Below are 16,118 nucleotides of genomic sequence, written 5' to 3'. Positions count from 1 at the left end.
AGTGAAATAGCAGGAGTAGAGACTGGGCAGAGTTGAGCCCAGATCCCCAAAGAACTCAACTTGTACTACCCAGAGTGCAGTTCGCGGTGAGTCATTCATTTCGGCACTGAGCCATTCAACTCACGGTGGAGTATTCGTTAGAAGTCGATCTTGTGTCTAACTCGAAAACTAAATGTTAAATTCGACACTGACATTCCAAAAAATCAACTAATAACAAAAATATGAGAAAAGAAAAATGTAATTAAGCGATTAATATGTAATTAGAAGCTTAGTATTTTAAAAATGTAAAAAAGAATTTAAATGAAATATATTGTATTCTATTGTATTCTATTGTATCTATTTTGAGTCATTACGTTCAAGAACGAGTTATTCACCACATGATAATCTATAATATTTGTGGGACATCCATTTCGATCATAAGCCATTCATCACGGTTTGGTAATATTCATTTCATCATTGCTAATTTTGACATCGATCACGTGAGACTTTTGAAAACACTGATGCAGAATTTGTGAATTCAATAGGGAGGGAATTCAAAAAAAGAAACCCCTCTATATTAAAAAAAAGAATTTTGGACCTTAAGAGGGCGTCTCTGTAACAGCGTGCCACTCTATCTGGGCTCGAAAAATAGATTTCTTTTATATTGCTATCATCGAAAGTACTATCTATCCTCACTACAAAATTGCAGTTAGAATTGTTCTAAATTCTTTTTTCCACCCGCTATGCGAATTTTTGTCCATCGACCCCAAATCAGTGAAAGACGCCGATTTTCGAGGTCGGCCGAGGGCTACTTTCAAAGTCTGTTTTCTCGGGTTTCTCTGCACATAAAAGCTATTTTTTCTATCCAGAACTTTAGTCTAGTGTAACTTCTGCATAAAAACAGTAATAGATTTTTTTGGAATGCGCGAATTCTGAAAAATAATCCTAACTGATCGAGACTACTGAAAGCGTGACGTGGAAAGCTAAGATTATGAGACCTCGAATATTGCAAATTTCTCATTTGTGGCACCTAACCCAGCCCTAAAATATCATTCAACCTTGAGATAAGAAGCTATTTTATAGATGTGTGCAATAAAATTTGCGGCACATTGCGTTTCTACGAAATAAGCTAAGTTTCAAATTGTTCTATTTTCAGTTATTTCCTTGCGTGACACGACAGGCCGTTGGGTCTGTGACGGCTACTTCTTTGCTCGTTATCCTCAATACCATTACCTAAAATATAATATGACGAATTAAACCTTAACTTTACAATATTTGTTCCATTATAAAAGATTTCAATGATCTACGGCTTCATTTAATAGTGTTTCTATAACCTGTTTTGAAGTTTCACCGCACAGTAATTTTTGTAATTTGAATATCTCGAGCTCCTTGGGAGGTCAATCGTTATTTGTTTATTTAATTATAGTAAAGAAATCCTCGCTTAGTAATATCTCGAAACATCCTAAAGAGATCCAAAACTGAGAAGTGTTCTTGTTTGTAGAGCTGAATATTTCTAGTTTTTTTAGTTGAAGGTAACATATTATTCATATTATTGTAAGTGAAGGATGTACTTGCCCGCGTTAGCATCGTTATTTTCACTGTGTTATTGCTCAACTCTATACTTATATTAGTAGTACTTGGAATACTGAATCTATGTCTTTGTACTGAATACTAGTGAGTTAGACTAGGACGTCTAAATTGAAGACTCTTGCAAAAAAATAAAATAAAATAAAACAAAATAACTAATGCATATTTTTTAAAATTAGATATACATCTTTAATATAATACAAATAACCATAATTACAAATACGAATATATATCTAAGAGCGAAATTATCAGAGAGAAATAAACCTACTTACGATGGGCTCCGCCGAGAACCAGACGAAGCTTCTTATACAGTATATCACTTCTTCAAGAGACACCTTCAACACTTAGCATGGGCTGGGCTCTAAAACCAAGAGCCGGAGCTGCTCTACAGAAAAATGTGCGGTCGTATTTGACAGCAAAGTTTGACCTGGGTGAGAGGACTGGTAGAAAAGCAGACCCTGAACAAGTTGCCGCGGAAATGCGGTGCGCGAGAAATGAGAACAATGAAAGGCGCTTTGAAAGAGAAGAATCGGGCTATCGAAGACCCAGATTGCACGATTCTTTTCACGTCTTTCCACTTCGCGAAAAAAATCCACAGCACGAGATATTACCGTGACCAGTCCTCAGGAAAATGTACGATCTTTGGTAGACGAGGAAGACATTCAGGATGTAGTACGAGAGTCAGAACGTATAAATCTGTTACAAGAAATTGAGGATAGCATTGGCCTGCAACACCCCATTATTCACTAGTCAATTGAAACCCCCACCCCCCGACCCCCGCGAAGAAAGGATAATAAGAACCTATAAGGCTACAATTTTAAGAAAGGTTCTTATTAGTGGAGTTCAGTGTAAAAGTGTATAGGTAGAAACTGCTATAAGTTTTTTTGAGCATGTGTTTTGTGTAGAACATACTGTCCTGTACTAGGCTACGGGCTGCCTGTGCTTGGAATCACAACGCCTTCTTCGGTATTTTTCAAGATGGCCGACCTCTTGTTTCCAGGCTGACATATTCAAACGAGCGTTAAAATCCCCGCTCGATTCCCCGCTGAGAAAACCATTCGTTAAATCCCCGAACCCCGGGTGCAATCATGCTCTTAAAAGTACATCAAAAACGCGTCACGTCCCCGTTCAGTGCCCCGCCAGCCGGGGTTTTAATTGACTAGTGCATTATGACACGTACGATCTATGCGACTACTATATCAAAGAAACAAGATCTCAGCCTTCAATGGCGGAAGCTAAACATTAGAGAGTTTTAGATTGACTTTTTTTTCTCCCCGCAAACGGCAAACGTGACCACGTTTTCATAGTTTCCCTGTATTTTGCTCACCAGGCGCAAATATTCTTTTGATGATAATGATAATGATAATGATAATGATAATACAGCAAAACAACAACAAGAGAAAAGGCCGTCCAATAAAAGCATCATAATATCATAATAGCTTGGCTTCAAAGTAGTTGAACTTACTCGGGTAGAGTGAGAGCTGAATGTTCCTCTAAGAGAAATGAGCAATACATTGATTGATTGATTGAATAATGGTAATAATGATGATAATAATAATGGTTTATTTGAAGCATATCTACAGAGTAGATCTATATCTTAAAAAGTATTGGAGGAGCCAGTACCCGCAACCTCCACTTCCGAACCGCCGCCCCTATATGATCATAATTTTCACAATCACTCGTTCTGTAGTTATAAATGAATTCATACGTTTGTTTACACCTGTTGCAAAAATCGTCGTCTCAGCCGAAGAACAGTCAAGACTGCAAAGTATTTTTTCGAAAAAATGATAGTATATGGAGTTCGAAAATATCGGAAGGACGAAATGCCTTTTCACAATAGGAAATGATGGATAATTCATAAAGGAAATAAACGTTGAGAAGGTTAAATGACTAGTGACAAAGATATCAATGATATATTACCTACAACTTATAAAAAAACAAAAAAATGTTCAGCTCTACCAACAAGAACAGTTCTCAGTTTTGGATCTTTTTAGGATGTTTCGAGATATTACTAAGCGAGGATTTCTTTACTATAATTAAATAAACAAATAACGATTGACCTCCCGAGGAGCTCGAGATATTCAAATTACAAAAATTACTGTGCGGTGAAACTTCAAAACAGGTTATAGAAACACTATTAAATGAAGCCGTAGATCATTGAAATCTTTTATAATGGAACAAATATTGTAAAGTTAAGGTTTAATTCGTCATATTATATTTTAGGTAATGGTATTGAGGATAACGAGCAAAGAAGTAGCCGTCACAGACCCAACGGCCTGTCGTGTCACGCAAGGAAATAACTGAAAATAGAACAATTTGAAACTTAGCTTATTTCGTAGAAACGCAATGTGCCGCAAATTTTATTGCACACATCTATAAAATAGCTTCTTATCTCAAGGTTGAATGATATTTTAGGGCTGGGTTAGGTGCCACAAATGAGAAATTTGCAATATTCGAGGTCTCATAATCTTAGCTTTCCACGTCACGCTTTCAGTAGTCTCGATCAGTTAGGATTATTTTTCAGAATTCGCGCATTCCAAAAAAATCTATTACTGTTTTTATGCAGAAGTTACACTAGACTAAAGTTCTGGATAGAAAAAATAGCTTTTATGTGCAGAGAAACCCGAGAAAACAGACTTTGAAAGTAGCCCTCGGCCGACCTCGAAAATCGGCGTCTTTCACTGATTTGGGGTCGATGGACAAAAATTCGCATAGCGGGTGGAAAAAAGAATTTAGAACAATTCTAACTGCAATTTTGTAGTGAGGATAGATAGTACTTTCGATGATAGCAATATAAAAGAAATCTATTTTTCGAGCCCAGATCGAGTGGCACGCTGTTACAGAGACGCCCTCTTAATAATGCGGCACTTAGGGACATCAAGGTCATTGCTGTGTCTGGTGTTATATTGATGTATTCTAGAGCGTTTCCTGAACAAGCTGGTAAGATAATCAGGCGCAAGATTATTCATACACTTATACATAAGTACGGCATCTTTTATATCTATTAAATCAGACACAGGCAAAAGTTCCTTAAGAGTAGCCGTAATGTGCTCAAATTTGCGTTTCCCAGACAAAATATGGGGGGCAAAATTTTGAACTAGCTGTAGTTTGTGAATATTACTTTTAGGGACCGGTCATTATTTATCGCCGGGGTTGGGTTGGGTTGGGGGGGGGGGGGGGGGGGAATCAGTCGATTTTCGGGAAACTAAAGGGGGAACACCTTCAAAAGAGGGGATCACTCGAATGATTATTAATAAATGTGTGTAATGTTTTGAAAATTCTTGTAATTGAACCAGCCTTTAGGTGAGTGCTATTACAGTAGGCGGGGTGACTACAATTAAAAACTCACTAACACACACACTTCCGTCACGCACTGTCACGACCTTATTAACTATTCATAATTTCATATTTACTTATCATCTAATTAACGTGCAGTTCCCGACAATGTATTTGAACGATGTAGGGAACGAGAACTCGATTTATAGATTTGAATGCGTTTAATAGTCGTACTCGAACATAGTGTAACAATTAACAAAAGCCACCAGTTCCTAACAAAATAAATAAATATAAAATTCTGAAATACGGCGAACTAAAAACTATAAGCAAATAACGAACGAAAGAAAAACGAAAAATACTTACAAATACATTTGTCTTACGCCATGTAGAAAAAACACGTACGAAAACCAAGAAACGTTCTCTAAACAAAGTAGGTCCTTGCTCCTACCGATATTGGTTGCAACTGACCACAAATCTAACTTAATATGAATACATTAATACACTGCACGAAAACACGAAACTATGCGAACAATATACTTAGGACAAAGAAACTAAACAATGGAAAGAAAAAGGCGCCTTTTGGACGTAACAATTCAGGTTGCGTAGTTTATGACCTTCTCTGTCTTTAGGCCAATTGACAAGCCAGCACCTAATGACGAGTCAATACTTTGACCCCTCTTCCTCCACCCCATGTCATAAGAAACACCCACCTTTTCTGTCTCTCTCTCTCTTTCTCTCTCTTCTCTCTACTAGAGAAGATGATTGCGCGAACAGATCTTTCTCCAGTGAAAGTGTCGCAGTTTCGTTTCGCCAATGCCTCTACCGCCAAGTCTTTTTCTCTCTCACACTTTTTGAAGTTGCTTGAGTTCAGTGATGGGAGGCCAAGTGTCGTTAGTAGGGCAGAAAACTGAGTGTCGCCTATACCAGAATGCAATGCACCTAATCCTGCCCAACATTCTGATGAAAGGACAGTTTTCACCTCTCCACAGTGGGCGCAATTTAGTCTTAAAACGGGGCACATAATACATAAACACCTCATAGTTTTGACATGAGCTGAATACTTGTAATTCCTTTGTATTGTTAAACCTAGTACAGTGCGTTCTTTTAACTGTTCAATCCCTTGTGCAAGTGGAATAGTTTCTTTACATGCTTTCTTAGCTATACATAATTCCTTACGTTTGCTTGCATTAAACTCCATGTCTTTCCTTTGTGTCCAGTTTAAAAAAAAAAAGATCTAAAAAGACCAATGGCCGTAGGTGATTCATCAATAGTGGACAGAGCAGAAAAACCGGACGCATGCACAGTAGAGACTATTTTCATGAGCAATCCATTATGGCGGACGAAAAGCGGTAAAAATCTGTCTCTGGTAAATTGCTCTGAAAACGGACAAAAACGCAGCAATGACACTCAAAACTTTTGATAACAACTCATGATTCGCCAGAGCCCTTGATCTTGGTAGTTTTTTTGAAGCTTATCGTCGACTAGACGCCAAAATAATGAATTCTACGACTTGATTCAGAAGGACTTCGATCGCATCTCCTAGTGTTCGATGACAAGTGGGAAATCTTCAAATATAAGGACGGACATGGATATATAAGCTTCATACTTCGGCAAAAGAACGATAACTGAATGAACGTAAACATCAAATAGCATCCGAAAAAATTTGATACTATTTTTCAAACGAGGAATTTGAACTCACGACACGTGGGCCGAACAAGCGTAAGTTTACCTACACTGTTTTGCTTGTTCAGTCGTAACCTGCAGATTTATCCTTGGCGATTATTTCGAAGTATCTGAGTTATTCGCTACTACCTACCAAATGATGATCACTCTTCTGAAATTCTCTGACGAAAACGCCGATCAAGTGATTCACAAAACTGTTGAGTCGAGTAATAAGCACTCTCTCTTGGAGGGTTTGCTTGGAATTTTTCAAGGTTTCATCAGAAGGATGACAGTGTTCACGAATAATTCTTTCGTTTTTCTGCTATGAAGCCCGTGTTCACGCAGATATTCGTCTAGTTTTGCTAATCAGTTCCCAAGTTAATTATGTTCAGTTATATAATACTGTTCATTGCAGGTTCACTAAAAACTGTTTGAGGCTAAAAGTCTGTAGGACAATATTTTGTAGAAATGGTTGTACTGTAAATAAGAAAAAGCTGTCTTCCCTTCAGTTTTTGCCTGTCTTTCTATTTTCTTACGTAAAAGTGGTCAGGAACACATCGTCTAGAAAACAGTTTAGACAGTGTCTAGACATGTTGCTGTTTTTTTACATAATTATAAGAAAAATAGCTTAAATAAATGTGTTTTTCCCCATACCTTTCTCGTATTGTGTGGACAATACGAATCCATAGACGTGATGCCCGGAGGATATGTTTGTACCTCTTTCGGTTGGGCTTACTAGTATCTCGTCAAACACTTTGAATAGGCGCTGGGGGCAGGGGACAAGCAAACCATTACAGGTGTTTTCATGTACAGGATAGCAACAAGTTTTGCTGTTTTTCTGTTTTTTTACGCTTCAAATGGTAAAAGCACACTGAAATAGCTTCAGAAAAACCACAACTTCGCGCTTCGAGACCTTCTACTTGACGAACTGAACCACTACACAGGTCGTCGGACTTTCGAAGACGAGGTGAAAAATACAACTATTATTGGCCATTCTAAATTACTTCTTAATATAAAAACTACGAATGGTGTTTCTTCTCCTCGTAGCAACAAATTTAAAGTACTCGAAAGGACTCTTAAAGGGCTTGAAAAAAGGCGGGAATTTGACGCGCTTGCGCCGCTCTTGCGTTCGACATTGACCTTGGAGTAGCAGTAAAAGATAGCAGAAGAAATTGTATTCAAGATTTATGAGGACGAATGGTCCAAGAGAATTGAATTTTATTATTAATAAAAGAACATTCCACACTCATCAAACTCAAATACAGTAATTTAATAACATTGAATGGCAATAAAACAAGTTTTTCAAGGGTATATATGCTTCGCAAAACAGTGTAGGTAAACTTACGCTTGTTCGGCCCACGAGTCGTGAGTTCAAATGCCTCGTTTGAAAAATGGTATCATAATTTTTCGGATGCTATTTGATATGTTTAAGTTCATTCAGTTATTGTTCTGTTAAGGAGAAACTGGTCTTCTTTAATGTATTGTTATAGATCTTGTTTACAAAATGTATAATATACCGTTCGTTCAAATGCCCTAGCGATGACAGGTATGTCTGGTCCACATTTCTGGATTTCTGGATAAGAAGAACTTGTCCTCAGTACAGATCCCTTGGATGCTGCTGGCGCTGCATCGGATAACGAACGTCAATGGCACTTGGCCGTGCGCTTAATCTACATTGATCTCGTCGGAACTGCTTTATTTTGTTACTGCTCTTAATGTTACGAAACGCCTCAATTTGCCCTATATCCTGAAATAGAATATGTGATATTCAAAGCCATTAATTTCTGTACAGCAATTTTTAAGATTTTTTGGTGAAATACCATCAAGTCCTGATGCCTTAGCGATATTTAGTTCTTCTAATGAAATAGTTTTGTTGTTAATTCGAGGTAATTTTAGCATACTTTCAACAGGAGTAATATAGTCATGACATTACTTATGACTGCTAGCTAATTGTGAGGCCATGTTAGGTCCTATGGAAGTGAAGTAATCGTTGAATATAGTATATCATTTTCACCCCCAAAACAGTCATTCACCTCATACACGCTGTTAAGTTTTGGGAACACGAGTTTTGCCGAGGCTGTGATTAAGCTACAAGTGTAATCCGCTCCATTATTATAATGTGAGATGTTACAACTTAACAGTTTTCTGAACATATAGTTAGTTCATAACACTCCGTTCTATAAACTTTTTTAGTTAGTTCCTGCTAATTATTGAACATGAATGTACTATAAGTTATTTGACATTTGTTGTTTTCAATTAATACATTAATATTTACACTTTTACCTGCAAGTACCTATTCAAGCTATTCAAGGCAGGTTAAAAGGAAAGACAAACATCTATAATTACGATAATTACAATATTATGGTGCAAAAAAAGACCAAAAAAGGAAAATAATATTTGCAATTAATAGATATGATTAAGTGTTATTTATAATGAATATCGATACACATTTATAGTTTATAATATATAAACGACAATGGGACAAAAGAAATGTGAGACATAAACACAAACGGAAGTAGAAGTCGTATCAAGAATTAAGAATTAAACATCATTGGAATTTCAACATAATAACCATTGAAATCTAGACTCTTAAACAGTAATGACCTAATTTCTTTTTTAAAGCTATTTTTTGATAATTTCCTTATACGATCTGGGATTTGATTCCATAATCTTACACCCATTCTGGAGAAAGAATCTTTCTTAATGTTTAATCTCGATGATCTGGAGAAAAGATTGTTATCATAAGCGGATCTCGTTTCATAAGTGTGGATGTCTTTAATGTAAATAAAGAGTTTTCTAACGTTGAGAGGAGCATTGTTGTTAGTGACATCATACATCAATGTTGCTAATGATTCAATATAAAGTAGCCATATAGGTAATATGTTAGTTTCAATAAATAAAGGGATAGCACTTTGCGTCGATTTGACATGAAATATCAATCTAAGAGCTCGTTTTTGTAAAATCAATAATTTATCTTTCAGTTTTTTCCTAGCCTGACCCCAAATACTTATTCCATACATCAATAATGGCTGTAACAAAGATTTATACATAGTTATCAAAGTATGTTTTGGTAAAAAATACCTTAGTTTAGATAGCAGACCAACTACTCTACTAATTTTGTTGCTCAGTAAGTCAATATGAGGTTTCCATGACAATTTACTATCAATCAATACACCAAGATATCTAACATAATCTTTTTGTTCAAGATAGATATATTTACTATTTCTGTAATCAAAACGTTTAATTTTAATTTGATCACCTACTTTACGACGGGAGGAATGGAAAATAACGAAGTTCGATTTTTTTATGTTAACTGTGAGTTTATTAGCAGTAAACCAATCTTGCAGCTTTGCAAGTTCGTTATTCATAACTAATTCTAGATTTTTAAAATTTTTATTAGAATATAAAAGTTGGTATCATCAGCAAATAGATGAAATTTCAAAACTTTAGAGCTTTGACAAATATCATTAATGTATAATAAGAAAAGGAGAGGACCTAAAACAGATCCTGGGGAACGCCGCATTTGATCTCTCGTTTATCAGATATATAATTATTAACAGTTGTAGTTTGGGATCTACCGGTCAAATACGATTCAAACCAATCATACAAACATCCTCTTATGCCCTATGTGTAAAGTTTTTTTAAAAGTAGAAGAAAGCAGAAAGCATAATTGTTCTCTTTTTGAAAAACCCTTGCTTTATTAAATAACGCCTGTGTGTTCGGCGTAAGATGGTCGTAGATTCCAATTTTTCCGGTAGAAGCCAAGCCAATATCATCAAGATCATTATTTGGAATTTCTTTTTTACGATTCATGACGGTTTCTTTGGCAATACGTCGAGTAAATTTACAAATTATTGGTGGCGGGAAGTTTGAATTTCGACTTGGAACTCTGTGAGCGATATCTATATCATACTCAGCTATTTCAGCTCCTATCTCTTTGAATAACTTCATACATATGTCGACTGATTCGCGGGAAGACTCTGATCGATGTTTCTGTTGAATACCAAGAATTTTGACGTTGTATTGGTAGCTATAAATCAGTGCCGATTCGATGGTTTCGTCGATTTTGTGGACATTCTCTTCTATTTCTTTAAGTTTCGTCATCATATTCTTGATTTCTTTCTCGATGGATGTCTTAAAAGCTTTAAAGCCATCATATTCTTCAGAAAGACATTGTACGCTTTTATCCAAATCTTTGTCAGAACCCTCGGCGTTGAAGGCGGCCATTTTGTTTTGAATCTTTAACAGTTCCAGTCTAAAATCATCTACTTGTATCTTCAATTCTTCATTTTCTTTTCTCAGTTTCAAAATATCTTTAGACATATTCTCATTTATGTCTTTAGAGCATCATAATATATAAATTAATTGATGTTAGGTTTGAAAAATTTGAAAATCCGTTACGCTCACGGACATGCGAATGAACCGTAATGGAAGGAGTGATGCTCATGTATTCCATTTCAACAGCGTAGGTTTGCTTTTCAGCAGCAGAAGTAAGAGTTTGGATTTGCTGATTCGATGGTGACAACCTTCCAAATAGTAAAGCTACATGGAAGTGACCCACGTTTTTTTTGGAAATTTAGAGCTCTAATGCCTCTTAATGTTTTCTCCAACTTAGAAGCTTCTACATCCTAGTTAGAGATAGATACAAGAAAAATAGAAGAGTTTGTAATGCACAAAAATAGTTAATCAAGGTAATTATAAACAAAACACGGAAGCGGTAACTTAACCCAGTTATTGGTTCTCAATCTCTGAAGAGCTAATAAAAACATGGCAACATAAAAAAATGTTTCCATAATGGGTAAAATTATCTTTGGTTTGAAATTCTGGACCGATATTGTTTTCATAGAGGAACAATTTGGTATATTCGTGATTTGGAAACCCCCGCGCCTTAAAGCTTAATTTTGTACACACCTTGAGCACATGAATAAATATAAGATTTGCACCATTAAAGAATGGTAAACAAAGGCGAAATAGGCCCTTTGCAGCTAGTGGTCACGTGCTTGGATACCGCTTAGCAACACAAAACTGGAGTGCAAGCCTTCCAGTAAACAAAAGCTCTAAGAGGTCAAGCACGCGTGGTTTTATACAATAGTTTCATCGTTCAAAACGCTTAATCCTTTTGCCCTGTCTACAAAAACAGTAAGATCATCTTAAATTCTCTCCTTTGGACTCGATTTTTGGTTCGAAGTAACAATATTCATCGCGTTATCGCGAAACATTTGTCACCGCCGGCCCGCTCGACGGCTGAAAAACATGGCGACTTCGCAAGGTATGTACTTCAAAACTCTCCTTTTTTTGGTTTCTTTTCAATTATTGGACTTCTAAAATCGTTAAAATAACAGTTTAGAGTGTAAATGGTGATCGGTTGTAATTGGACGGCATTTAATGGCCGATTTGTTTATTTTTTGTGAGAGTGATTCCACGTCCAAAGTCAAGACTAACCCATGTTTACATATATTCGCTGTAGATGTTAGAACTCCCGACGAGCCATCACATACCAAGAAAAATTCTTCGTACTATTGTTGTGTTCCCTTGTGTAACGGAGATTCTCGATATCATCCTGATTTAAAGTTTCACCGCTTACCAGGCCGTGCAAGGGATGAGCAATTGAAAAAGGAATGGCTGGTGAAGATACGAAGAGATGTGGGCCCACACTTCAAGGTATATAGGAATCTAACAAAATCAATGCACAATACGAATTGCGTGTGGATCTTAAAAAAACTGTAATGAAGATAAAAATAGTTGAATACAGTTACGTTGTTATTAAAAGGACATTTGATTTATAATAGGTTAACAAAAGTACCAGAGTGTGCTCAAGACACTTCACTGAGAAAGATTACAATCCTCCAACTGATTCTGGACGTCAGTTGCTAAAAAGAGAAGCCGTACCATCAATCTTTGACTGCTCAACCAAATCCAAAGCAAGAAGAAAGATAATTCGACAAGTAGATAGGTAATGAATATCACATATTTCTACTTCAATACATTTCATTTAGATTTGACTGATGGAATTGTACTTGATGTTTATTTTGGTTTAAACCAAAATAATTTTATAATTTTAATAATTTAGTCTTTTATAATTTTTTATTTATTGTGAAATGAGTGTCATCATAATTTCAAAACCTTTTTACAGAGACACTCAGACAGATGAAAGTGATGACAATGAAGATAATAGTCCCAGCACTTCTACAACCTTCAGCATGGATGACCTACAAGCAGAAGTCCAGTCACTCAGAGCACAGTTCCAAGATGCACAAAAGCAACTTGAACAAAGTAGAAATGAAACTGCATCTGCCCTCACTGAAATAAAAAGGGTTAAAGTTGAAGCTGCAAAAGAAATTGAGGACAGTAAGAGGCAAGCTGCAGAACAATTAGCACTTAATAAATTTGGGCTTGAGAGATTTGGCACAGACAATGAGATCATAAGATTTTATACAGGTTTCCCATCCTATTTACATATTCAGTTCTTTTTTAAGTTTTTGCAGCCATGTGCTGCACAAATGACATATTGTTATGCCTCTGGAGAAAGAGAAAGTAGACCAGACTCAAGAAATATGCTTCTTGTGGATGAATTGTTTATGTTTTGTGTACGCCTCAAACTAGGTCTATTCGGACAGGATTTAGCTCATAGGTTCCGAATACATAAATCGTCAGTTTGCAGGAAATTGATCACATGGACTAATTTTTTGTATTTTCTTCTTGGCAGTCAAGTGATCTGGCCTTCAAGGCAAGATGTTGATAGGTTTATGCCAGAAGGTTTTAAAAGGCTTTATGCAAGCACACGCGTCATTTTAGATTGTACAGAGATTTTTGTTCAAACACCTACCTCCCTACTACTTCAGTCGCAGCTTTATTCTAGTTATAAGAGTAATACTACACTCAAGGGTTTGATAGGCATTACCCCTAATGGAGCTATTAGCTTCGTTTCTAGTCTTTACACAGGGGGGATTAGTGATAAGGAAATCACAAGGTGCAGCGGTATTCTAGATTTGTTAGAACCTGGTGATTCAGTCATGGCAGACAAAGGGTTTGACATTGAAGATTTACTTAGGGAGAAGCGGGTAGAGTTAAATATTCCTCCGTTTCTTGAAAGTCAGGAACAATTCTCTGCTGCAGATGTTCAAAAAACAAAGACAATAGCAAGTCTTAGAATTCATGTTGAGAGGGCAATAAGAAGAGTCAAAGAGTACCACTTTTTTGATTCAGATGTGCCATTGTCCACTTTAGGTTCAGTCAATCAGTTATATACTGTAGCCTGCCTCCTTACAAATTTTCAAGGCCCACTTATTTTAGCCAGTGGTAATAATGAGGCATAGTGTCTGTAAAAAGTTTGTGAATGTATGATTAATGTGGCTTACATAACCCATTAGATAATCTTTAATGCAGGTTGGTTTATCATGTGTCTTAGATTGCTTTTTGTAACTATTACAATAATATAATATTTGTTATCATAAGAAATCTGGCCATGGTTTGAGAACAACAACAAAAATCTTAGTGTATTAATGTTAATAGTAATTGAAGAAAAAATTATTAACTTTGTCCTTTGCTTGCTGGAAAAACACTGAATCAAAATTAATTCTAGAGCAAACAAACAAATTTTCGTCAATGTAACTGAAAAAATCACACCATTCTAATCCTGTGAGTCCAAGCTGGCACTGGATCTGGTAATAATAAATGTCTGTTGTTTTCAGTTTGTAATGGTTAGTGTTCTGGTCCTTGGTGAGATACCTCACATTGTCAAATGATGTTTCCCCCTCTTTAACAACCTTTATTTCTAACAAGCCAAAGGGATTCTGACCATTATTTACGGCATCAAGGTCATAAACTTTCCTGTCTGGGCTACAACCTAGCCATGGGCACTTTGGGTGGACAATCAGCCCAGATGGGAAGAGATTTACTCTTCCACCCTTTGCATTGCTAGCATAGACCATGGCAGCATGTGGTTCAAGTTCAATGCCTCTTCTCATTGCTGCAGTTTGTACAAATCTGGTGGTGTTTAGCTGATTGACAAGGGTGTCAAGATGTGACACCCGGCGAGCGACAATGCCAAATTTGCTTGCTGTTACCCTTTTTTTTCTGAGCAGGTGCCATACATCACTCTGACTTTGAGTGACTGTTTGCTGCTGCACTCTCAGTGATGACTCTGTTGTCACAGACAATGTTCCAAATATAACTTGTTGACGACTGTCAAGACAGATTGACACATTGTTGTTAAATCTGTCCTCTGCACTTGAGAGGGGAAGCTCTGGGAAAGAAGTGCAAGTAAAATCATTTATGATGTAGTCAGTTGACATCTTTTGTTGATATGACAGGACGCAGCCTTTTGGGACATTTCCAAACTTGCTCTGTACAAATGGGATATTGCCAAGTTGATCTTGATTGGGCAGAATGGTTGTAAAGAGAGGACAAGGTGGTTGGAAACCATTAAAGTGCTCTTTTGTGAGGGTAGGATACTGGGTAGATGGAGAATACAAATTACTCTTGATATATCTGCTGTACGAAGCGCCAAGTTGGGGTTTTTTCACTAGCACGTCTTGTATTTCTTTTTGTGCGATTTTGGATCCTCTAGGTATGCTCCAACGCTGTTTCATGCTGGTACATGTTAGCTCATCAGGCAATGTCCGATGTCCCAGTTGCTTAAGAAGGGCTAAATAGTAAAGAAGCCCGATCACATGATGGCAGTATCCACCTGCCCAGGCTACACATGAGCACAGCCCAGACAGCAATGTCAAATTGTTGTCGTGGACTGACACCTCTAAAATGTGCGGTGGTTCAGACTTCCTCATTGAGCGGTAACACTTGCATTTAACTCTCACGGACTGGTCGGTATATATCACTAAAAAATTGGAAAAATTAGTGTGAATTGTCCGCCATTCATATCATAATGAAATAGAAAAAACATTTTGGCTATCAAGTACCTTTAACGTCATGTAAATAGCCTGGTTCCGCCATAAATTTGTACGCTTTCGAAGTGCTTGTGCAGCCAGACTTCTCTTTAGCGTAGCTCCCTACACCATCGAAGGTGAGGGAAGGAAAGATAGAGATGTCTTGAGTTTCTACTTCATCTAAAACAAAAATAAAAATATCAGGACGAAGAATTTTTCTTGGTATGTGATGGCTCGTCGGGAGTTCTAACATCTACAGTGAATATATGTAAACATGGGTTAGTCTTGACTTTGGACGTGGAATCACTCTCACAAAAAATAAACAAATCGGCCATTAAATGCCGTCCAATTACAACCGATCACCATTTACACTCTAAACTGTTATTTTAACGATTTTAGAAGTCCAATAATTGAAAAGAAACCAAAAAAAGGAGAGTTTTGAAGTACATACCTTGCGAAGTCGCCATGTTTTTCAGCCGTCGAGCGGGCCGGCGGTGACAAATGTTTCGCGATAACGCGATGAATATTGTTACTTCGAACCAAAAATCGAGTCCAAAGGAGAGAATTTAAGATGATCTTACTGTTTTTGTAGATAGGGCAAAAGGATTAAGCGTTTTGAACGATGAAACTATTGTATAAAACCACGCGTGCTTGACCTCTTAGAGCTTTTGTTTACTGGAAGGCTTGCACTCCAGTTTTGTGTTGCTAAGCGGTATCCAAGCACGTGAC

At 36.9% G+C, this 16,118-nt stretch overlaps 2 protein-coding genes across 3 annotated transcripts; one reads left to right on the top strand and one right to left on the bottom strand.

Moving 5' to 3' along the window:
• Positions 1 to 11,494: 11,494 nt before the first annotated feature.
• LOC148908397 (uncharacterized) lies at positions 11,495 to 13,930 on the top strand. Of its 2 annotated transcripts, XM_089034792.1 has the most exons (4): positions 11,495 to 11,773; positions 11,972 to 12,165; positions 12,294 to 12,457; positions 12,638 to 13,930. In XM_089034792.1, exons 1-4 carry the CDS (start codon positions 11,758 to 11,760, stop codon positions 13,818 to 13,820), a joined length of 1,557 nt encoding a protein of 518 aa, XP_088890918.1. In that variant the 5' UTR covers positions 11,495 to 11,757; the 3' UTR covers positions 13,821 to 13,930. The 2 variants fall into 2 exon arrangements, with proteins under 2 accessions (XP_088890918.1, XP_088890917.1); XM_089034791.1 differs by lacking the exon at positions 11,495 to 11,773 and having other exon boundaries at positions 11,884 to 12,165.
• A 47-nt stretch (positions 13,931 to 13,977) lies between these two features.
• LOC148908396 (uncharacterized) lies at positions 13,978 to 15,535 on the bottom strand. The gene is made up of 2 exons (XM_089034796.1): positions 15,423 to 15,535; positions 13,978 to 15,340 (listed from the first exon to the last, which is right to left on the bottom strand). Exons 1-2 carry the CDS (start codon positions 15,454 to 15,456, stop codon positions 14,010 to 14,012), a joined length of 1,365 nt encoding a protein of 454 aa, XP_088890922.1. The 5' UTR covers positions 15,457 to 15,535; the 3' UTR covers positions 13,978 to 14,009.
• Between the last annotated feature and the right edge of the window lie 583 nt (positions 15,536 to 16,118).

The sequence above is a fragment of the Actinia tenebrosa genome, unplaced genomic scaffold, assembly GCF_029948245.1.
Source record: "Actinia tenebrosa isolate PJP-AT-01 unplaced genomic scaffold, QUT_ActTen_1.0 PGA_scaffold3__52_contigs__length_22856419, whole genome shotgun sequence".
In the NCBI taxonomy this organism is placed as follows: domain Eukaryota; kingdom Metazoa; phylum Cnidaria; class Anthozoa; order Actiniaria; family Actiniidae; genus Actinia; species Actinia tenebrosa.
Note: the sequence above shows the minus strand (reverse complement) of the source record. Positions and strands in the feature narration are given on the sequence as shown.